At 41.9% G+C, this 24,200-nt stretch overlaps 1 protein-coding gene across 2 annotated transcripts; it reads left to right on the top strand.

Annotated features, from left to right (window-relative positions):
• The first annotated feature begins 1,279 nt into the window (after positions 1 to 1,279).
• Positions 1,280 to 24,200, top strand: LOC138796043 (cytochrome P450 2K1-like). 2 transcript variants are annotated; one of them, XM_069975928.1, is made up of 10 exons: positions 1,280 to 1,400; positions 13,224 to 13,420; positions 14,807 to 14,969; positions 15,149 to 15,298; positions 15,819 to 15,979; positions 16,571 to 16,747; positions 18,099 to 18,240; positions 18,950 to 19,134; positions 21,117 to 21,258; positions 22,623 to 24,200. In XM_069975928.1, the coding sequence occupies exons 2-10, from the start codon at positions 13,247 to 13,249 to the stop codon at positions 22,799 to 22,801; spliced, it is 1,473 nt and encodes a 490-aa protein (XP_069832029.1). In that variant the 5' UTR covers positions 1,280 to 1,400; positions 13,224 to 13,246; the 3' UTR covers positions 22,802 to 24,200. The 2 variants fall into 2 exon arrangements, with proteins under 2 accessions (XP_069832029.1, XP_069832028.1); XM_069975927.1 differs by lacking the exon at positions 1,280 to 1,400 and adding an exon at positions 12,131 to 12,194.

Here is a 24,200-nt window from a genome sequence, read left to right as displayed (position 1 = left end):
CTGCCGTGTCTGCTGCAGCTAATTATATCACCTGTGTTTGCAGTGAGGAGATTTTCCCATTCATCTCTATGAGGCGCTCTTTCCCCTCCCCCTCCCCTCCTGTACATCTGGCGGGGACGGGACCTTCGCAATAACCTTACCGGGCACCCAATGTATCTGTGTGCCAAATTTGGGGTCAAACGGTTCAGGCGTTTGGAAGTCTATTTGGGACAGACAGACAGACAGACTTTGATTTTTATTATATAGATAAAACATTTCTTTTACGCTTATACTAGAAGTCCCCCTGGGGTTAGGGTTATTCCCCTTGGGGTTAGGGTTATTCCCCTTGGGGTTAGGGTTTTCTCCCCTGGGGTTAGGGTTATTCCCCCTGGGGATGGGCTTATTCCCCCTGGGGGACTTCTAGTATAAGTGCACTGATCTCTCATTGAGATCTATGCTGTATAGTTATACAGCATAGATCAAAGAGATAGGCATTCTATTGCTTTCCGGCAAGAGAGTGCCGGGCCAGGATCAGTGCCAGACCCCAGCCGGTGCCAGAAGCAAAGATCGCCCCTCCGCCATCGCATCTCGGGGGGTTGGGGGCCAGGCGATCCACCCGACTAGACACCAGGGAAGGGCTGCAGTAAGTGTTCAGATGCAGCTGTCAACTTTGATTGGACCGTGCCCGTCAAAAGTTGTCCCTGGCTACAAGCGGCACCCGGGATTGCGGCGGTTCTGAATGCCCCTAGTGACTGTTGGACATACGGGTACGCCCAGAGTTGTCTATGGGTTAAAGGGGTAATTCAGCAAAAAAAAAAACACTTTCAAATGAGCTGTTGCCAGAAAGGGCCAGAGATTTGTATTTAACTTCTATAAAAAAAAATCTAATCTTTCAGTACTTATCAGCTGCTGTATGTCCTGCAGGAAGTGGTGTATTTTTTCCAGTCTGGAGAAGAGGGGAGTTTTTTTATAGGGATTTCTCATGCTCTGGGCAGTTCCTCACATGAACAGAGGTGGCAGCAGAGAGCACTGTGTCAGACTGGAAAGAATCCACCACTTCTTGCACAACAAACAGCAGCTGATAAGTACTTGAAGACTTGAGACTTTTTAATAGAAGTAAATTACAAATCTTTCTGACACCAGTTGATTTGAAAGATTTTTTTTTTTTTTTTTTCTGAACTGCTGTTTAAAATTGGTGTGTTCGATGGCATGGAAAATAACTGATTCATTACTTTTCGCTCTTTGCAGTTATATAATTCTTTTCCGTCTTTGATTCACTGGTGATTTGATTTGATTTGATTCACAAGTGAAGGAAAATGCTGAGGACATTTATTACAGAGACCTTCACAAAGCACAAGGAGCAGCTAGATGAGAACGACCAGAGGACTCTCATAGACACTTTTCTTGTCAAACAACAAATGGTATTGTACCTGAGCTATTCTTGACTGATCAAATCTTGACACATGTGCACTATTTTGGGAGGTTGTGGTCTTAAAGAGGAACTCCACATAATGAAAATTTGTTTTCTATTAAAAGTACATTGAAAGTTATATAGGTGTGTCTATACAATGTATTACCGTATCTGTACGGTTCTGCCACACTGGTAGCTGATAGAAATCCAGGAAGTGAAGAAAAATGGCTTCTGTGCCAATCCACCTTTTCTCCTGCTCCCACTGCTCTCCCACCTTAGGTTTACGGCCATCTTGAGGAAGCTTTGAGTCATTGGGATAGTCTTAAATAGTTTGTCCCAGCCCTGCTGGACTTGAATGGTAGATCTCTTTCTGTAGAGAAATAGGATCTGATTTATCAATCAAGCATAGAGAGGTAGGGAGAAGGAAGCCTGGCAGGTTTTCATAGTAAATCATAGTTTATAGTGATAATGGAGCCTGTTTCTCATACTGGCCATGGTACAGCCAGCATGAAACTCTAGATACAGTAGATTCCCTTTTGAGTGTTTTTTTCTTAGTGGGTCAAAGGGATACTAGTTCTCCTTAACGAGAGTCTGCCATAGGCTATGTTCACACAGCGATTTTCAACGGTTGTTATTTGATACTCAAAATAACGGTCGTTGTTTTGCATATCAAATAACGTTGGTTGTTTAATATACTTTATGGGCCGTCATTTTAATTGTTGGTACAATATTCTAGTTTAAGTTGATGATGGCCCTTTTGGGTGGGGCTAATTTTGAAAGGTCCCATGAATTTAAAGCAACTCTGTACCCACAATCTGACCCCCCCCCCCAAACCTTCGGATAGCTGCTTTTAATCCAAGATCTGTCCTGAGGTCCGTTCAGCAGGTGATTCAGTTATTGTCCTAAAAAACAACTTTTAAACTGGCAGCCCAGTGTCAAACGGGCGTGGCTTAGATTGTGTATGCATTAGGCTGGCACAACCTCTCCATCCCTCCTCCTCACCCTCCTCATCATTAGGAATGCTCCGGGCAGATTGCCCACTATTCATCAGCTCTGTCAGCCTGGCACATGGGCTGGATCGTTAAGACACCTGTGCAATGTTCAGCATGGAGAAAATGTTCCAGTGGCATTCCTAATGATGAGGAGGGTGGGGAGGAGGGACGGAGGGGTGGTGCAAAGTTAGGGCACAGGTACTCCCTTTGGGCACGGGGCTGCAAGTTTAAAAGTTGCCGAACGTGAGTGAGTGTGAACATGGCCATAAAGATGTGTGGAGACAAAAAGGCTATCCCAGCTCCACTGAGAATTACCTTTCCTTGAATACAGTAAAATATTTTAAATTCTCATGATACAATTCAATACAATATCACAATATTCTGGAAAACCCTTAACAGGCTGCAGTTTACATGACAGCCACTGGGTGACCAGTCACACAAAGACACATAGGGGAAGATTTATGAAAGGGTGTAAATATACACCTGGTGTAAACTGCCCACTGCAAGCAATCACAGCTCCCCTTTCATTTTACCAAAGCTGAAAGCTGAGCTGCGATTGGTTGCTGTGGGCAGTTTACACCAGGTGTATATTTACATGAAACACCAAAGACAAGCTTCAGGTTTTAAGTACAAAATCGCTGGAAAATAGCGTTAACCGGACGATCAAGTCCCTGCAGTCCTATGCTGACTGTGGGAGAGTCCCAAGAGGTCTAAGAGGGTATAAATCTCCTTCGCAACATCAAGATGACCAGGACTTTGTGAATTGTTGGAATGCTGCATATGGGGAACATGCAAAAAAATGTCATTCTTATTATTCTGCAAAGAAATAAAAAAGAATATGAATTGGTGTCAGTGGATCTCTCTAAGGCCCAAGCTACGAGAAAGAGTTATAGAGGACCAACTTAATGTATTAAAAAAAAAAGTAACTGTTCAGACTGAGGCGAAGGAAAGGAAAAGTTGAAATCCCGACAGTTATAAGTTCATTAGGATTCAGTGTGTCAGAAAACCTGTCTCATAATGAGAGGGAGTGTATTCATATTCTACAGGATTTAGAGTTGGGAGTAGACGGTAGAAGTTGGTTAGCTCCTATGGAAATAAAGAGTTTCAGGGTGTGAACAGATCCACCTTTAGTCCCCCGTTAGAACCCGGTGGTGCCATCGATCTATTTGCCCAGGCAGTCACAAATGAAGTTAAAGCCCTTATTTACCCTAAAGCCCCATCCAATTTAACCCTTAGTTAGAGTAGGGCATTAAAATGGTTAAAATCAAGATCTGATCTTACAATAAGAAGGTCCGACAATGTGGTTATGTCCACTACATATTATAACACAGAGGCTAATAGGCAGTTTAGCGATACCACTACATATAAAAAACTAGATGATCCTACTTTGAAGATTGTGGATCACCTTAGGAGCCTGTTACAGTTGGGCGTTAAGCAAAGTCTTCTTTCTAATAAAATTGCAGAAAAATTGATACCCCTACATGTTAAAAAACCTAGGTGGCATTTCCTTCCAAAAATACACAAGTCGCGGAACCAACCCCCTGGGCGACCGATCACTGCAGGGATCGGCTCAGCGACCGAAGCCATATCTAAATATATAAACTGGCTGTTGAGACCCCTCTTGCCCACGATCCCCTCATCCCTAAAGGATACAGGTGAATTCCTCCAAGCTTTGGAGAATGTAATGTGGAGAGAGGGTTACCATCTTGTCTCGATCAACGTTGAGAGCCTATACACCCGCATCCCTTATGATGGCTGTAGAAGAGCTTTTACGAGACACTAAAAAATCCAGCGAATTTAGATCTTTTGTGAGTAATGCTCTGATGTTTATTCTTTCAAATAATGTATTTAGATTTGGTGACCAGTGGCACCAACTAGAGATGAGCGAGTAGTGAAATATTCGACTTTCGAGAATTCGAATCGAATAGGCACCGAGATTCGACTATTCGAACAAATATTCGATCCCATTATAGTCTAGGGGAAAAAAAAATTAGCGGCACTTGGAAATCCAAATTCGACCACTTGGAGGTCACCAAGTCTCCAATGAAACCTTCCTAACGATGCAATCACCTCCGGAATGACACTGGGACATTAGGGGGAGCATGCCTGGGTGCACCCAACACCCCAAAATCACAGTATAATGCCACAGTATAATAAAGTGTTCAGCTTAACACGAACCGTGCGACGCTGAGACCTGTTTGCCATGCTCCCTCTCTCTGAGGTTTTTATGAAAATATATTGAAATAGAGAAGATTCCACATACGTGGGTGAGTGCCTATATCTTTACCTTACGCAGATTGAGTATATTTACACCCTTTCATAAATCTACCCCATGATGTTTGTTTGATAGTCATTTTGCAAACACACATGATAACAGCCATTAAGAAAGGTGAGGAAGGGAACATCTGCATCTAACACATTTATTGTATATTATGCGGATATGCTGTATACCTAAGATGGGAATAACATTTTGTAGGAAGTTATACCAGTACTAGTTCTCCTTTATAACACACTGTGAAAATATTTTTCTTTCAAATCAACTGGTTTCAAAAAGTTATATAGATTTGTAGTCTACTGCTATTTAAAAATCTCAAGTCTTCCCATACTTATCAACTGCTGTATGTCCTTCAGTAAGTGGTGTATTCTTTCCAGTCTGGCAGAGTGCTCTCTCCTGCCACCTCTGTCCGAGACAGGAACTGTCCAGAGTAGTAGTAAATCCCTATAGAAAACTCCTCCTGCTCTGGACAGTTCCTGTCTCAGATAGTGGTGGCAGCAGCGAGCACTGTGTCAGACTAAAAATAAAAAAGCCACTTCCTGCATTACATACAGCAGCTGATAAGTACAGGTATGCTTAAGATTTTTAAATGGAAGTACATTAGAAATCTATATAACTCTCTAAAACCAGTTGATTTGAAAGAAAAATATTTCTGCCAGAGTACCCTGTTAATAACATCCTGTTAACTATACTATGCCATCACATCTCAGTCTTCCTTTGAGTACTGTGATAGGCTCATAGGGTATACTATCTCTCCACTTACCAGTTAGACTATAGGCACTATACTGTATGTTCACACATGTTTGTTTTGTGGCCGTATTTTTGGAGAGCTTTCATTTACAGTCATATTTTGATTAATTACAACCATAGTTTACAAAATACAGTAGCATTTAGGCCCAAAACGATGGTCATCTAAAAAACGGCCGCACAACGACATTGTGGGAACATAGCCTTATAATGAGGCTAATATGGTGGTTTGGAGCACTGGGGGCGGGACTAACACCCCCAGAGTACCAATCTCGTCCCAGCTGACCCAGACCACTCCTAATAAACAGAGCAGGCTGATTGGTGCTTTGGGGGTGGCAGTCCTGTCCTCAGTTCTTCAAACCATCGTTTTAGCCTCAGGATATAACTATTGTTTCCCCCCACCCACGCTAGACCCGGAAGTGTGGTGCATTATACTCACCGCATCTCGTGTCGACCCCTGTCCGCCATCTTGTGACAATGATGTAGTCTTTTGGAGGCTGACCGAACCACTCCATCCGTCCCTCATGCCGCATCATAACTGTACTCAGCTGCGATTGGCTGAGCACAGTTATGCTCAGCCAATAGCGGCTGAGCTGCTGATAACGCAGCAGAGGGGGGCCGGCATAAGGGACGGATGGAGCGGTTCGGCCGGCCTCCAAAAGACTACATCATTGTCACAAGATGGCGGACAGGGGTCGACATAAGATGCGGTGAGTATAATGCACCACACTTCCGGGGGGGGGGGGGGGGGGGGGGCATTCACATACATAACATACACTACAAAGTTGTATAACTTTGTAATGTGTGTTATTTTATGAATAATTGTTTAGCGCCGCACTACCCCTTTAAGGAAATTTGCTAAAAAAAAAAAACTAAATTCCAGGGTACCGCCTGGAATTCCAGGACTCTTAGCTATTACCTTGGCAGAATCCTGGAATTCCAGGCGGTACCCGGGCTGTCTCCTCCTTCCCCACGAACCGGGAAGGCATCAGGAATCAACTGCGTAAGGTTCGACAAGGTTCGAGTTTTCGACAAGGTTCGATTTTCCAATGTTCAATCATCTGTAGTCAGGATCTCTATTAGTACTGAGTTTTAAAGACGATAACTTAAGTTTTGCAAAGTATCTTTATAAGGTGACTTATGTAAGTTGTAGATGGGAAAACTAGGCAGACTACCTTAAGGGGGACATATCCAGATAGTACTGTGCTCTTCTGAAGGGGTCAGTGGCGATCATCTCGAAGAACAACCTGTACTCACGGCTTTGACTATCCATTTGTTGCTGGATGAGGGCACGGAATGACATGTTTAGTAGTAGGGGCTCCATTTAAGGTTGACCCAGCCATTGGAGGTTCCCTTTAGGTACTAGCAAGTTGCATCGGGGTACGTCAGCAAAGTTGCTCGTCTCCAATCTGCTAGCTTGAGACAGAAAATCCTGGTGAATTCAGGGCTAGGAAAGAACAGACTAACTCCTCAGCATGGATAGAGCATAGTTCCCTGTGGTAGCCTCAACAAACATGGCTAGCTAACAGGAACATTGGAAATCAGGATACACTTGTGAGAACCCGCATGTGGCACTGGCTGGTTGGACAGGCCTGGAAGACATTCAGCAGGAACCAACTTGTACTTTTCTCTGCCTAGACTGGAACTAAAAAGGGCGCAATATGGCCTACTCCACCTCTATTTATAGACTTCTTGCTAGTTTGCTATTTGTAGCGAGGAACCTGGGGAAACAGGGGTGGCCTGTACAGGGATTGGTCAACAAGCCATCTTTCAGATGGGGACAGACAGGAAAACATGGGCCTAAACACATACACCATTAACCCTTTGTTGCTGTTCCCTTCAGCTGTGTGCTATAATAGAACCATAGCAGACAATGACATCTAGTAACAAAAATACATGACTTTTACCATCCACAGAAAGCCCAACAATACATATACCTTCAGTGCTGACCTACATATACACCAAGAGCAGTGGCACATGGCTTCTGGGACACTGCACTGTGTCAACACGTGTCATTTATAATATTACATTCTTGTGCGGCATAGTTGTTCATTCCAAAGGTGTTTGATGGAGTTACGCTCAGGGCTCAGGGCCAGTCAAATTCCCCCACACCAAATTTATCAATTGATGCCTCTATAGAGGTTGTTGGGGGTACAGTCATAATGAAATAGAAGGTCTTCACCCAACCGTTCTCACAAAGCTAAAAGCAACAATTGTCCAAATTTTCTTTGTAAGATTTCCTTTCACTAAAACTAAAGGATAATGGCCAACCCCTGAAGAACAAGCCCATAACATTATTCCCTCCTCCACCAACTACACATCCAGAAAAATCCAGACAGACAAATAATGTTCTCCTGGCATTCACCAAATCCAGACTCATCTATCAGACACCTTACAGAGAAGTGTGATTCATCACTCCAAATAACGTTTCCTCTTCTGCCAGAGACCCATTACGGCGGCTTTACAGCACTCTAGCACATGGTGATGTAAGGTATGCATGCAGCTGCTCATCCATGGTGCTGATTTTAATTCCAGATGAAGTTTGGATCTCTCCCAGATTAGGATCAGCCCAATCTCTGTTGCAAATATCCTCTGCCCCCATCTTCTATGGACTGGTAGCACATTACAATACATTTTATATTTAACAGGTATTATTGATCATAATTTTTTTCCCCATATAATTAAATCTATTTTTTCTCTACCTTTTTCTTTAGCTTATATTTCACTTATTCCAATTGTATTTTCCTTTTATTTCTGTTGATAACATAGTGCGGGCTCAGCAGTAATATGGTGATGGCTAAAGCAGTGAGGGGTGGAGACTTATGTCATGAAGCTGTTTGAGCAAAACAGATTAAGTAATTGAGACAAGTTTTCCTCTAGAGGAACGGTGACACGAGATATCAGATAACAATGACCTTGAGTAGAGTAGAGGAGAGGTAAAGCATGCAGTGTTTATATAGAAGGTAAATAGCTACTGCCTCTTTTTTCATAGAAATAACTAGAGATGAGCAAGATGGGCTATATCCAGGTTTTCTAGGGCTGTATCCATGTTGTATCCAGGTGGTCCTTAAGCTGTCTCCACCTTTTCCACAGAGCAGACAGATAGTAGAATTTAAAAGTCAATGGTTCTTCTTCGTATGACGCTAAACCAAGCCTGCTTCGCTCATCTCTAGACATGACTACAAGGCAGGAACACGGAGGTATACTGGAAGCAAAAGGGATGAGACAGCAGGAACACTAGGACACAAGGACACCACAGCAGGAACACCGGAGGCAGGTTGAATATGGCAGGAACGCTGTAGCAGGAACCCAGCAACACTTTTGCAAAGCAAACACAGAAACACCTTTGCAGGACCATAGGAACTTGATATTCAGGCAGACGCATGTGTAGAAAGCCTCCTTAAATACCCAAGCCACAGGTGCAGAATAATTAAGGTACTGACTTTGAGAAGGTACGTGCGCACCCTCTTTGTGGACGGATCTATACTGCATTTGGATATGACACGTGCTGCTCCATGAAGCTAGGTCCAAAGGCCTGAAGGACTGGCAATGGTGAGTAAAGGCAAATCTCATTCTAAACGATGCAAGTTTGAAGCAAGACCCTGCTTCCGTCTATCAAGCAGAAAAAGGGTTAGGAAGGGGAAAGAGGAGGTGTTACAGCCCTTAGTCCTTTTGCACCAGAGAATAAAATCATTTTCCTACGTAATGGAAGCACAGCTGGATATATGAAAGGTACCTTGTGTCTCCTTGTCCTAACAGATATATAACAGTTTCAGCAGTTTAGAATATGGATTGCAGCTCAGATTCCCTTTGAGGCTATGTTCACACTGCGTATATGTCCGGCCGCATATTTTCGCGGCCGGACATATACGTGTTAAACTCCGGCCGGGGATTACGCTAGTTGCGGCCGGCTACGTACGGACCGCGAACTTACGCCCGCAGTCTACTTACGCTTCCCGAGCGCCCTACGTAGCGATCTGACAGCGGTCTTTTACTTGGAAATCTTCGCTTAGCCCCGGACACCCTGCAGAACCTTTTGGATCGGCAAAGAAAAGTTTAAAAATGAAGAAATCACCACTACGTACGGGACCGCATGTTACGCTACGGGAGTAAGTTACGGCATTTTCGTCCTCAAGCAATGGTCTGGCTCATTTTTTACGGCGCCGCGTACGATCCTCGCATAAGTTCGTACGTAGTGTGAACTGTGCAGCCGTACATCGTATACTTTCTATTGTACGCAAACTACGTAAATCTCCGGCCGCTTATTCACGGAACACGCTACGTCCGGAGACTTACGTAGTGTGAACATAGCCTAAAGCTGAAAAAATAATTGGGGTACCATAAGAATCAGCTGAAAGATTTGATTTGGGATCAATATGTTTCTCCTAAATCAAAAGTTTTCCCATTCGCCTGAAAAGTCATGTATTAAACTGAGGTCTCCTAGAATAAAAAGTTTATCATGTGCATAGGGAGGTTTTCAGCAGCAGCAGTACAGTATAGGACATGATGGACAAGGCAGGAGATGTGCGGCTGTGCAGGGCTAGTAGTAGTAGTCCCATTTATTATTATAGCGCTTTACTTTTATTCAAGTACTGTATATAGGACAGAGCTATAATACAAGGCACAGCAACAACTAAACATATAGAGCCATGTTGTATCGAGCAACAAGGAGCAAGAAGGGGGGTGGAAAACTCTTCAGAGTAATACAATCTGTATAAACAGCTGAAATGCAGGGGTGTGGACAGTCATACCCCCATTATCTGATGTGATATGCCATAGACAGGTGGTAAATATTAAGGAACTAGAAAGACCCCCAAAAAACGATCTGCCCAAGAACAAGTGTTCACAGCATATGTTGTCCCATGTAGAGTGATAGCTCAGCAGGAAGATGGTAGAGGGTGGAGATCCATGTGATGGGGATGGTATGTGACAACAGATAAGCCAGGTTTATCTGCTAGAGCAAAGGTGACACCAGGTCTCTATTATGACATACTGTGGATTCAAGAAAGGTGTTTATATGGAAAATTAAAAGCCAAATGTCATAGTAGCCAAAAAGCTTAAAGGGGTTTTCCCATCTCCTTTATCAGCTGGGCTAGGATTTTAGGCAACAGCTGTCAACGACAGTGAGATGGAAGGGTCAAACTTCAAAAGAAAGCAATTTTGGCAAAGCAATACTATTGCTTTATTTTGTATTTCCAATCATGCAAAAAAAAAAAAAAAAAAATTAGGCGATGGGCGATGGGAAAATCTTTGGTTCTATCAAACACGAAACCTTGTCGAACCTTCAGCATTTGATTCCCGATGCCTTCCCGGTCCGTGTGGAAGAAGGAGACAGCCCGGGTACCACCTGGAATTCCGGGATTTTAGGATGCAGTACGGGAAGGCATCGGGAATCAAATGCGGATGGTTCGACAAGGTTTGCGTTCGATAGAACCTAAGATTTTCCAATGTTCGGTCATCTCTAGTCATAATCCACAGAATTTAACGTGTTTCAAAACAATATGGTAATCTTTAAAAAGAAGAAAATAACTGGTTCAGCACAGTCTTTGCTTTAACTCTACAGGACTTTCTGGGCAAGAGCAGACAGCGAGCCAGTTTCTGTAGATGAATCCCATGCAGGGCATTGTGTGCCACACTCTGGTACACTTTCAGTGGCATTAAACAGTTAACTGTAAGCCGGCTCTGTAGGAAGCAGCTCTGATTTACTAATGGGTGCAGTACAGATTTCCTGGGTAGGGCAAAAATTACCCAGCCCTGGGAGTCTACTAACAGTAAGCAAGGAATGTATAAAGCATCCTTGACTTACTGTTCTGTAAGTAGAGCAAGGTCTACTACTGCCCTACTTCTCTTTTAATGTATTACATGCAGAATATTGCATGAGCCTCACTTGATCTATTACATGCTCCCAACATGTTTCAGCATCCCTTCAACTTCACCAGTGGTATATCAGCTTAAAGGGAATTATTCATGTTAAAAACGCTGTTACAGCTCTAAATACATCCCTAGATGCCCCTAGCACTGTTCCCTGACATATAGTAAATGTTGTGAGTGTTACTTATATGTCCTGAAAAACGACTTTCTAAAACTCACCCATCTAGTTATGTGGGCGGTCCGGAGTTCCTAAGTAGTTACAGTTGGCAGGAAATCTTGCCGGCAATCATGCCTCCCTGGGAGCATCGGTGTATCGGCAGCATCACGCAGGGACAGTCTCTGAGTGTCAGCACTGCAAGGCATGATTGTGGGCGAGGTTTCCCGCTTGCCGTCACTATTTAGGAGCTCCGGACCACCCACATGACTAGATGGGTGAGTTTTACAAAGTAGTTTTGCAGGACATATAAGTAACACTCACAGTGTTTGCTTTTATGTCTTGAAACAGTGCTAGGGGTCATATAGGAACATATTTAGAGCTGTAACAGTGTTTTTAGTGTGATTGGTTCCCTTTAAAACATCATTCTCGTAAAATGGTACAGTATGATATGTGACATAGTTTACTTTAAAGGAAGAAATTGTCATCTATTTACTCAACTTTATATATTTGATCCACTCATTCTCTCTGGTTCTGGTTTATTAGACTGTACTAATGGTCAATTACCTGACTGTTTAGGTACCAGACTATTTACAGTATGTACAAAGGTAACTTTACCATTAGTTAACCAATACCTTGCATTGTTATCAAATGGTTAATGATTCTCTAAGGGAGTAAAAGCTGAAGGTTTACAGCGAGAACACATGAGATCGATGGATCAACCACTTAACTGTTCAGTCTGCTGACGTCTCTGTATTGTACAAAGTAAGGCATAAAGTTCTTATTTTTTTTTTATTTTTTTAACAACATGATGGAGAAACTGCAAATTTCTTACTTTTAGATTGCATTGATTGGGACTGAGCTCATGAATTACAATATGACAGAACACCTTACTATTAGATTGCATTGATTGGGACTGAGCTCATGAATTATTGTCATGTATTGTAATTTGTATCCAAAAATTAGTTTCAGCCAACTAGCTTAGAGGAAAAAAAACACAATACTGTGCCAAGAGATGTATATACTATATGTATATGTGTATATGTATATGTGTAATCTAATAGTTACTATTAGATTGCATTGATTGGAACTGAGCTCATGAATTACAACACTACAGAACACCTTACTATTAGATTGCATTGATTGGGACAGAGCTCATGAATTACAATACTAGAAAACACTTTACTATTAGATTGCATTGATTGGGACTGAGCTCATGAATTACAATACTACAGAACACCTTACTACTAGATTGCATTGATTGGAACTGATCTCATGAATTACAATACTACAGAACACCTTACTGTTAGATTGCATTGATTGGGACTGAGCTCATGAATTACAATACTAGAGAACACTTTACTATTAGATTGCATTGATTGGGACTGAGCTCACAAATTACAATACTACTGAACACCTTACTATTAGATTGCATTGATTGAAACTGAGCTCATGAATAACAATACTACCGAACATCTTATGGTTACTGGTGGACTTTTAGACTTATATGAGTACTCTAGGATGTGCAACCATTGGACCGTATACTAGACATGTCTAGAATATTGTAAAAGATTCCAATGGTTCTGTTTTCTGGATATACCGGTAACCAAGATGTCTGAGAAGTTGCAAAGACTGTCACCATGTAAGAAAATATTATTGTATAATCGAGATATTTTTTTCTGTATTGAAACAATAAATGATTATTGTAAAAGCATACGTATAGTTTAATAACACAATGTGGAACATTAACCAAATCCCTTCAGTTTCTCCTTATGTTTTGTTTGTCCTTTGTAGATTTCACAGGACCCGGACTCACCATGGACCTGGTCACCGTCCTCCTCTCTGTCGTTGTCATCTTATTTTTAGCCAATGCTTTTAAGAACAGCAAAAAGGAAAATGGTAAAAATTTCCCACCTGGACCAAAACCTTTACCAATCATTGGAAATATCCTCTCTATCAACATGTTAAAACCTCAAGAAACATTTGTGGAGGTAAAGTACAAATTCTGTAATTATATAAAGGGGGGGGGGGGTTGTAACATTTCTTGGGATCAGGGATCATGGTTCAGAATATGCAAAAATTTGTTTTAGCCAACTAGCTTAGAGAAAAAAGAAACACAATACTCTGCCTAGAGATGTATATACTATATGTGTCCATAATCGGCTATCCTTTTGTTGTGATGTAAATCACATAATGTATTGAAGTTGTGGCATGACAACTTAAGTAAATTCTAGGAAAGGTTAGGGTGGACACATGTGTAGACAGAATAATTCCCATTGACATGAATAGGAAAGGATCTTGAGCAAGTTCTGTACCTTTACAGAGGTTATTCCACAGGGAGCGAGAGGCTGAGCTGTGAACATAATCTATTGTCTTCTGTATGAATGGCTGTCACCTTTCATCATAAGGCCATGTTCATACGTTGAATGTGGGCAATAAATAACGGCCGTTGTTGCAGGTTGCAACAAAGGCCACTGTTAATTGCCAGTGTGCTATTACATTAGTGTGTATAGAGCAACGGCAATAGTGTATACACGCTGTATGCACTACAGCCGGTGTTCTATGCGACCACACAAAATAACTCACGGGTCCATTTTGTCCAGCCGCTATTCAGTGAACAGCGGAAGCAAAAGATAGCCTGCACTCAAAATGTAAAGTACGACTCCCGGCAATGCTTTACATTTTGCTCTATGGGTAAATGTAGTGCAGGCACACCCGAACGTGCCCGCATTCCGATTAAAAAAAGTGACGATTATAATGCCAAAACTGTAGTATAGGCTTGTTGAGCACCTCAGACATTGGCCGTTGTTTGACCCGGCCATAGTGCATACAGCGTTTATACCCTACTGACGTTGTTCTATACACGCTAATGTAAAAGCACAGTGGCAATAAACATGCCGTTGTTGCAACCTGCAACATGGCCAATATCTATTGTCCACATACAGCATGTGAACATGGCCTTACGGTGAAAGGTGACGGCCATTCATAGAGAAGACAATAAATTTTGTTTACAGCTCTGCCTCTTACTTCCTGTGGAATGACCTCTGTAAAGGCCGGGTCAAACAACGGACGATGTTCAAACAACATGTGAACATGGCCTAATACTGTATGGATCACTTTCCAGCAGTCTCATCCTTATCATCCTAGACAGAACAGGATGTCTCAGCTTAGTGTTAGGCCTAGTGGCAAGAATAAAAAGTGCACATTTTCAGAATTACTACCAGAATTACTAATTACTAATTCAGAATTACTAAAAAAAAAAAAAAAAAAAGTACAAATTGCATGTTTAACATAAATACTTAAAACTTATACAGTTAGTCATTTTTCTGAGGACACATTCTGTTTAACGATAACCTTGTCCTTTCTTGGGTTCACAGCTTGCTAAGACGTATGGCCCCATCATCGGTGTCCACATAGGCATGACAAAAACTGTTGTCCTGTGTGACTATGAAACTGTTAAGGACGCTCTTATCAACCATGCCGATTCCTTCTCTGACCGACCCTTTCAACCTATAATTGCAAAATTATTAGGGAACAATGGTAAGCAGAGGGAATAACGGCTACAAATGTTGCTGTGGATCAATTTCACTAGTGCATGGACAACCCATTAAAGACTCCCTGGCAGCTTCCCCCAAAGAAAACAGCTGGCCGTAGAGTTCTCTGATAGGAACTTAAGTCCTATTTGATTACGCTGTATAATGTTTATTCATTTTGTTCAGGGGTTGTATTTTCCAATGGAGAGAATTGGAAAGTGATGAGAAGATTTGCGCTCTCAACATTACGAGACTATGGGATGGGGAAGAGAACCATAGAAGACAAGATCATTGAGGAGGCCGAATGTTTAGTACAGAAGTTCAGATCCTATGAAGGTGAGGGGTTAATTTTAGAGATGAGCGAGCCGAGCCTACTGAACCCAGATTCACTTCAAACTTTGCAAAAAGTCAGCCTGTGATTGGCTGAGCAGTTTGTCATTACTGAAACAAGAGTGATCCTCCTCCTCCTCCTCTTCCTCTTCCTCCTCCTCTCCCTGTCCCATTAGGGCTCACAATCTAAATTAACCTATCTGTATGTTTTGGGTGTGGGAGGAAACCGACGCAAACACAGGGAGAACATACAAACTCTTTGCAGATGTTGCCCTTGGTAGGATTTGAACCCAGGACTACAGTGCTTACCACTGAGCCACCGCACTGCCCAGAAGGATCTTGTTGCAAATACTACAGGTCACCTACAGTGGTCTTGTGGAGATCTGGCCTCAATAGGTCAGCGCTGTTTGGGTGGGATTAGGGAAGCTTCGCAGTGCTTGGTGGTTTTAATATTACAGCTTATGACAATATATAGCAACATTGTTGGCTTTTTTTTAAAATAAATATATACTTTCACATTTTTCAGGAAAGCCATTTGATAATTTGACAAGTATAAATGCTGCCGTAGCCAATATCATCGTGACCATACTGCTCAGTCATAGATTTGACTACGAGGATCCGACCATACAGAGGCTCATGAGTTTAATCAATGAAAATGTAAGAATTCTGGGAAGCACATGGATCAGGGTAAGTCAGAATGCTCTTAACACTTTATAATTAAAGGGGAAGTCCAACGTCCAACATTTTTTTTTTTCCAAGAGCCGGGGAGTAGGTGGCTGAACCTAACTACATGCAACTCTCTCCCTGGCTCTCTGGGAACAAAAACAAAACGTTGGGCGCCTTTAAGGGGCAAACGGATTAACAAGTAATAGAATTTTTTCAGAATTTTACAAAAAAAATTGCATTTGAAATCCTTGTGATTCACCTCTGGGTTTCACTGAGCAGCCATGAATATGCTGGATGCCCGGCTGCTCACATGTAGAAGTAGAGTAGATGCAGAATAATAATACTCACCTGTTCCCTGCTCCCATATAAAGCCCTTTGTCTCCTTCTTTGGCCCCTAGGGACCATTAAATGAACTCTCGAACAATGCCAGATTTTTTTGTTCAGCAACATAGTTAAATAGTCAGGCAACAGTGGATACAGGTGCTATGTATGTGTGTGTGTGTGCGTGCGTGCGTGTGTGTGTGTGTGTGTGTGTGTGTGTAAGGCATGATTATAATAGCACCTACTATAAGTATCTATATTAACATTGATGACTTTTATATGTGTATTTAGCTGTATAACAGTTTTCCGACATTGATGGACTGGTTGCCCGGACCCCACAGAACAGTGTATAAGAACATCAGGGAGTTTCAGGATTTCATAAGAGCGACATTTACAAAGAAGAAGAAAGAACTGGATGTAAATGACCAGAGGAACCTGATTGACGCCTTCCTAACAAAGCAACAAGAGGTAGGAGGCACAGTGTAACAATTATTTTATAAAAATAATTAAAGGGGAAGTATCAGCAGTTCAGGTTCATCTAGCCCCCTTTTACCAAAGATGCTGAGAAGGTAGGTATGTCTCCTCGGCAGCGCTTTGGCTCAATAAGTAATGTTCTTCCCAGTCCGGTGAGACCATTAGGAGCTCTGGGGCACTCGTTAGAAGCACTGCCCACCCTCATAGTGCCGATCTGGCTGACCTGTCCCTTTCTAACAATAATTGTGGAGTGGAGAGGGCCAGCCTGGGTGAGCTGGATAGGCGCTATTGGGGTGGGCAGTGCTCCTAACAGGTGCCCCAGTGCCCCTAACAGTCTCAGTGGACCATGGAACAAATGACTAACTGCAACGAAATGGTGCCGAGAAGCAAGGAAAGAGACATACAGTAGCTTCCTCCTCGACATCTCAGGAAAACAATTCAGGAAAGTAACATCCCATAGCACCATGTACAAGAGATCTTTAGAGCTGTGTGTGAGGGGGTTACTTTTTATATAGATCAGTGGAGGGATACAAGGTGAGCTCTGGTAAATTTCCAGTTACTAGAAGCCAGACTACTGTTGCTTGCTGGCCATATAATCACACCAATGCCACCCACAAAAGTTAAAGAGACCAAAGCTGCAGGGAGGTTAAAAAGAGTGAAAATGACATTGACGTTTTTCTCCATAGATAGTATATGCAAAGAGAACAAAACACGCAAACGGCGCTGCATGTGCAGGTCAAAACACACATTGGAAGAATATGCATGTGTGTGCAAATGCACGCTCACCTGAGTGGGTCGTTAACAATTAGGCACAACTCTAATGTGCGCTCTGGATCAATAAAGGATGCTGCCTACCACCTGCGGATTCTCCAGGGTGGATCCTCGGTGTCAGTCACAGTAGGACAATGTAGGCTTTTATTTAATGCAACATGTTTCAAGGGTACAATCCCCTCTTCATCAGGCCTGATGAAGAGGGGATTGTACCTTTGAAACATGTCACATTTAATAAAAGCCTAAATTCTATTCTCCACCAGTGCCAGGAGTTCTTTCCATTCAGATAAAGCACAGGGAATGTGGCCGGTGTTCCAGAAGGGGTGTTTGCGCCAAGCAGATTCCACTAACTTCTTCTCTGTACTGCTACTGTGTCTCCATAGATAGTTCTAGAATAGTGGTGTATTAGTCGTGGGATTTATTTTGTTTTTCCATTTTGTGGGACAATGCCTTTAAGAGACAATAGTAAAGGGAATTTGTCAGGTCATTATCTATATGTAATAATAATATTTTTTATCCTGGCCACTAAGCCTAATAATAGGTTATAAATATTTAGCTGCTTTGTGCTTTTCAGGGAAAGCCGGAATCCACTGAGTATTTCCACAATGACAACCTGACTGTACTGGTAGCAAACCTGTTCGCTGCCGGGATGGAGACCACATCAACCACCCTGAGATGGGGTCTACTGCTCATGATGAAATATCCAGAAATTCAAAGTAAGAATTATGTTTACCTAGCTAAAATGTTTATTTACCCCCCCCTTCCTCCGACCTATAAGGGCAGTCCTCATTGGTATTGATTTTTCTACTTTCTTAGCAGGAAAAGGATGCTTTACAGTAAGGCAGTGGAGTAGTACTAGTAGCTTAAAATGGGGGGGGTTCTTTCAAATGGTTTCAGAAAGTGCCAGAGATTTGTTATATACTTATAATAAAAGAAAAACTCTTGACGTCTTCAAGTAAAAAACAAAAAAAAACTGGTTTTTTTTTTAGTACAGAAGGAAAAACTTTTCCTAAATGAAACCTATTACAGCGTTTCTTAAAATTGCTTATACTGTTCATATTTATTGTTTTCTAAAAAAAATATCACTGAAATGACAGTTACACTTTAAGCATTAAAATTGTTGAGTTTAGAGTCTATTTACATGGCTAGATAGTTGCCTAAAATAGGCATCAATAGGCTATGTACAAGTGTAGGACCATTTAGAGAGGCCAAATATTGTAAGTAAACAATCATCTGAATCGCTGGATCGATGTGTGGTACTTCCATTATTGTTGGCAGCACATTGGCTGCCTACAAACACTGTTCTATAGGTCTACAAAATCAATCCCATGAGCTGAAGTACAAGCCTTTGCTTATTGGACAGCTGATCGTTGTGCAGGGAAATATTAGTCCCATTAAGCCACATCTTTACGCTTCCTTTGGCAGAAAAAGTGCAAGAAGAAATTGAAAGAGTGATCGGATCGGCTCAACCTCAAATGGAGCACAGGAAACAGATGCCGTATACAGACGCTGTCGTACATGAAATTCAAAGATTTGGTGATATTGTACCAAATGGTCTTCCACATGCAACTTCTGAAGATGTCACATTCAGAGGGTATTTTATTCCAAGGGTAAGAAACAAAGCTAATATTTGTACTGGAACTGGATACTTCAAAGTGGGGGAATAACTAGTAGCCCATGCAGTGGGTGCTGGGTCAGTAAGAACAAGCACACTAATAGACCCCTTTTCATTGGCAACAGCAAATAAATGCAGGTCGCCAAGCTAAATTTCAGGTCCAAGAAAATAAACCTCTGTTCTGCACCACATGAAAGAACTTGTAGATCCTCCAAGGTTGGGATCATACCTATCCGATACAAATTTCTATGCTGTACATCAGCAGCTAATGAATAGAGATTATCGAACATTGGAAAATCATAGGTTCTATCGAACTCGAACCTTGTCGAACCTTCCGCATTTGATTCCCGATGCCTTCCCGGTCTGTGGGGAAGGAGGAGACAGCCCGGGTAGCGCCTGGAATTCCGGGATACAGCCTATTACCTAGGCTGAATCCCGGAATTCCTGGCGTTACCTGGGCTGTCTCCTTCTTCCCCACAGACTGGGAAGGCATCGGGAATCAAATGCGGAAGATTCGACAAGGTTTGAGTTCGATAGAACCTATGATTTTCCGATGTTTGATCATCTCTACTAATGACTAGGATGCCAGTGTATACCATAGCTGACATCCTTAAAGGGAATATCTAACTGCCTTAAATTAAGAATGCATAAACTAGTCATATAAATGCTGAGCAGATTGGTGTATTACTTGTATAATTCTGTTCAGCCGTGCTCCTAATGTGCAGGAAAATAGGATTCTTGCCACACCCCTCCCCTCTGTCCTCCAGCTGTTGATTGACAGTTGACTGCCTATACACATCATGGATAGATAACAGCCAATCAGCAGCTGGTGGGTGGAGTTTTCTGCTTCTCATGAATATCCAGGACTACTGGGCTCCTGCACATAATTGAGAGGGCTATGAATCATCCACGTTATTCAGGCAGATATCTCTGAATCAGCTGCACAGAACAATGTAAGTGATACATCATTCTGTTCAGCTTCTCTGTTATTAGTTTATGCTACCCTGATATAGGAGAGCCTAAACCTGCTGACAGAGTCTCTTTAAAAACTCCTTTTTTTTTTAAAACCACACTTCAGATAGAAGATGCCTGAGAGAAGGTCATGTGACCAAACTCACAGCATTGATATGTAACAACTAGTGATGAGCTGATCTGCCAAAATGTTAGAGTTTGGCAACTGAAACGCTAGGCATTTGATTACCGGTGGCTCCAGAAATTGGATGCCACCCTAGGGCTGCCAGGAAAACATTGATGCAACCTATGATTGTGTCCATATTGTCCTGGCAGCCCTAGGGTGGCATCCAATTTCTGCAGCCACTGGTAATCAAATGCTGAGTGTTGCAGATCAGCTCGACAACTAGGATAGGCAATACAGAATAGTGTTAACCCTTACATGTCCATAATATCTCACTGGGAGGAGTAACGTGGTGTTACAAGTTATGAGAACACATATTAAGACAATATAATATGAGAACCAGTATAAATAACAAAATAACATAAATGCATATGCAAAGAACCTACCCATCATCCATCCCCCTTCTCTTTATCCATCCCGTCCTTGGTTGAGTTTGATGGACGTGTCTTTTTCAACCATACTACATAACGTTTATTAGGTTGGATATGGGTCCCAGGACAAGGCGGTATGGTCATACTGTATGTGATATCTACTAGAGATGAGCGAACCTCGAGAATGCTCGAGTCGATCCGAAACCGAACTTTCGGCATTTGATTAGCGGTGGCTGCTGAACTTGGATAAAGCCCTAAGGCTATGTGGAAAACATGGATAGAGTCATTGGCTGTATCCATGTTTTCCAGACAACCTTAGAGCTTTATCCAAGTTCAGCAGCCACCACTAATCAAATGCAGAACGTTCGGGTTCAGATCGACTCGAACCCGAACCCGGTTTGCTCATCTCTAATATCTACACAATATTTTTTGGTAAGCTTATACATTGTAACGTTTTTGTTTCCCCTTTAGGGCACTGTTGTTTTCCCGTTGATGTACTCCATACTCAAAGAGAAAACTTACTTTGAGAAGCCGGAAGAGTTTTATCCAGAACACTTTCTTGATTCTAAAGGGAATTTCAAAAAGAATGAGGCCTTCATACCGTTTTCCATAGGTAAGATTTCTAACGCATGGCTTTTTAATGGGGGTGGGGGTCACATCATGAACACCTAGATGACCTCTCCTTAGACTTATCCTTTGTAAAAGGGTTGTGCTCTGTTTAAATCAATGACTCAACACTATGGCTACCGTAAACTACAATTCAAAAGTGATTAAATATAGTGGTGGTTTGACCAAAGAAGAAAGACAAAAATTTCCGGCCATCTTTATTCTACAATTCTAACAATTGTGCAATGGTCTGTCACTGATCTTCATGTTCCAAGAAAGCCTAGATAGATGCCACGTTTCCCACGTTGCCTGTATTCCCATGTTAATTACCTAATGAATCAGTGAAACTCAATGGGGAACATTTATTAAATATGGTGTTAAGTGAAACTGGCTCAGTTGCCCCTAGCAACCAATCGGATTCCCTCTTTCATTTTCCAAAGAGTCGGTGAGGAATGAAAAGTGGAATCTGATTGGTTGCTAGGGGCAACTGAGCCAGTTTCACTTTACACCATGTTTGATAAATCTCCCCCAATATCTTTTTTTCGTCTACCTACATTTTGAGATTGAATAACATACATATTATCCAAATTACGGATATCCTTTGCATAATAGGGCCGTATGTTGCCATTACTTTACACCATGTTTGATAAATCTCCCCCAATGCGTTCTATTGGGTGTTTCTAATGATGAGGAGGGAACGGAGGAAGAAGGCCAACCAAGACACATCCAAGTAGGACTTACTCTCATCAAACGAACAATACCAGTAGTTTAGGAAAGGGGTGGTTTATTGGATACAGTATCGCTTTAAAGGGGTTATCTAGGGGTTAGCCACTTTCTGCCAGAGACAACACTACTCGTGTCTCGGGTTCAGAGGTGATTTCCAATTAATCTCCATTCATGTTAACGCAACTGCATTGCCAAACACCACCAAAATTGGAAAAAAAAAGTGGTGCTGTCTCTGGAAGTAAGTGGCCGTGTTTTCCTAATTCGGGAGGATGACCCCTTTAACACATCAAAGCCTCAAAGCTTTCTAAAAAAAATATTTACAGAATCTTTTTTTCTATCAGGTTTTTATTAGAGATGAGCAAACTGCTCAAACTTTTGGTTCGCTCTTTCATCATGCCTTTGATCCCGGCCGTATACTTGCGCTCACAGGAATATGCGGCCAGGATATTCCAGGGAATCCCTGTTGAATTCCCTGGAATATCCTGGCCCCATATTCGTGGGAGCGCAATTATGCGGCCGGGATCAAAGGCATGATGAGAGAGCGCTGATGCTGTCAGACCAAAAGTCCGACGGTCCGTCATCTCTAGTTGTAATCTCAGATGATCAGTCATCTTCGACTTATGTTTACATTTTTCTTCCTTGTAGGTAAAAGGAGCTGTGCTGGAGAAACCTTGGCCAAAATGGAGCTCTTCCTGTTCTTTACAACACTATTACAGAACTTTACCTTCCAGCCTGCACCTGGAGCCAAACTGGACCTCACCCCTGCAATAGGATTTACAAACTCCCCTAAACCCTTTGAGATCTGTGCCATATCTCGCAGATAGACTTTGTATTCAGCCAATGCTGTAAAGAGACCTATTGTATGCCATTGTAATTGTTTAACCCCTTCACGTCTGCCATACGTGTATATATACCTTCCTGACACTTAGGGGCTGTGGATGTGTGCAGGACCGCTGCAGTGAGAGCAGGACCTCACACATCAGTCTGGCTGTGGCTGGAGATAATGACAGGCAGCTGCAATACCACAGCTGCCTGTCATTAACCCCTTAAACACTGCAGTCTGTAGCTATTATGACAGTTAAGGAAGTCAGTGACAGGTTAAGCACCTGATTGCTTGTACCGACGGGTAGGGGTAAGCCACTTACCACCGTCCTGTTGGATTGTCCATTTGTGCATAGAGTCTGCTCTCAGTCAGGCTCTATGCACCGATTGCTGATAACACTGATCTATGCTATGCTATGGCATAACGAAGATCAGTATATGCAATCTAATGATCACATGTTTTGAAGTAAAATAAAAGTGTTAAAAAAAAGTGTAATTAAAAAAAGATAACATTATTGTTCCTGCATGGTGAATGGCGTAAAATGTTCCTGCATGGTGAATGGCGTAAATGAAGAAAAGAAAAGAAAAAAAAATTGCTGATTTTTTTTTTTTTTTTTTTTAAATCATACATCAGAAAAAAAAAAATAATAAAAAGCAATCCAATTTTTTTTTTTTTTTTACACCAATATGATTCTAATCATGGCGCAAAAAAAGCCCCAAAACAACCAGCCATATGGGTAGAAAAATAAAAGCGCTGTGGCTCTTAGAAGGCGGGGAGGAACATTGCATTAATTTGACCTGGACATTGAGGCATGAACAACCTCGGACATGAAGGGGTTAAAGAGGTTCTTTACTAAATAATTTGCTACTAGTGATATTAATTGAATTTTATCCTGCTGTCCTCTGTTATCAGCCATATAAGGCAGGAGGGAGGCTAACCTAGCTATAAATCCTCTGTATCTTTATAGAGTAAAATAATACAATTTTGGCTACCTGAAGCTACCACTAGAGGGAGCATACTGAATACTGTGTTATTATTGAGTTCAGTGTAAGCTGTAAGCTTCTATGTATTCTGTAGAGATGGGTGCAGACCGATAAGAGTTTATAGTTTAACTCTATATCTGTGCAAATGATACAAAAACCATGTGCCAGAAGGATTTAGAACATTCACTTTTATAAAGTCGGAGTTCAGAAATTAATCAGTGCACAATTTTGAGCCTATTTTGATTGTAATTGTTGGTCATCATGTCTCTAGTAAACAGCCCATGTCACATGACTCTCTTTAGCTAAAGACCAATGTAGCTCTAAGATACTGGTGGAAAATGGGTAAAAAGCACTTATATCAGACCCTGATACTGCCAGTGTGGTCAACAGATTGAAGGAAAAATAAATAATTGCAAG

This window comes from Dendropsophus ebraccatus, chromosome 6 (genome assembly GCF_027789765.1).
Source record: "Dendropsophus ebraccatus isolate aDenEbr1 chromosome 6, aDenEbr1.pat, whole genome shotgun sequence".
NCBI classification, from domain to species: Eukaryota; Metazoa; Chordata; class Amphibia; order Anura; family Hylidae; genus Dendropsophus; species Dendropsophus ebraccatus.
This window is presented reverse-complemented; position numbering and strand designations above follow the sequence as displayed.

What these genes read in the sequence shown, in the direction of transcription:
- LOC138796043 (XM_069975928.1), top strand. Translation starts at nt 13,247, where the DNA reads ATGGACCTGGTCACCGTCCTCCTCTCTGTCGTTGTCATCTTATTTTTA. An exon ending in GAAGTTCAGATCCTATGAAG is followed by an intron (nt 15,299 to 15,818) that starts GTGAGGGGTTAA and finishes CACATTTTTCAG; the next exon opens with GAAAGCCATTTGATAATTTG. An exon ending in GAAATATCCAGAAATTCAAA is followed by an intron (nt 18,241 to 18,949) that starts GTAAGAATTATG and finishes TTCCTTTGGCAG; the next exon opens with AAAAAGTGCAAGAAGAAATT.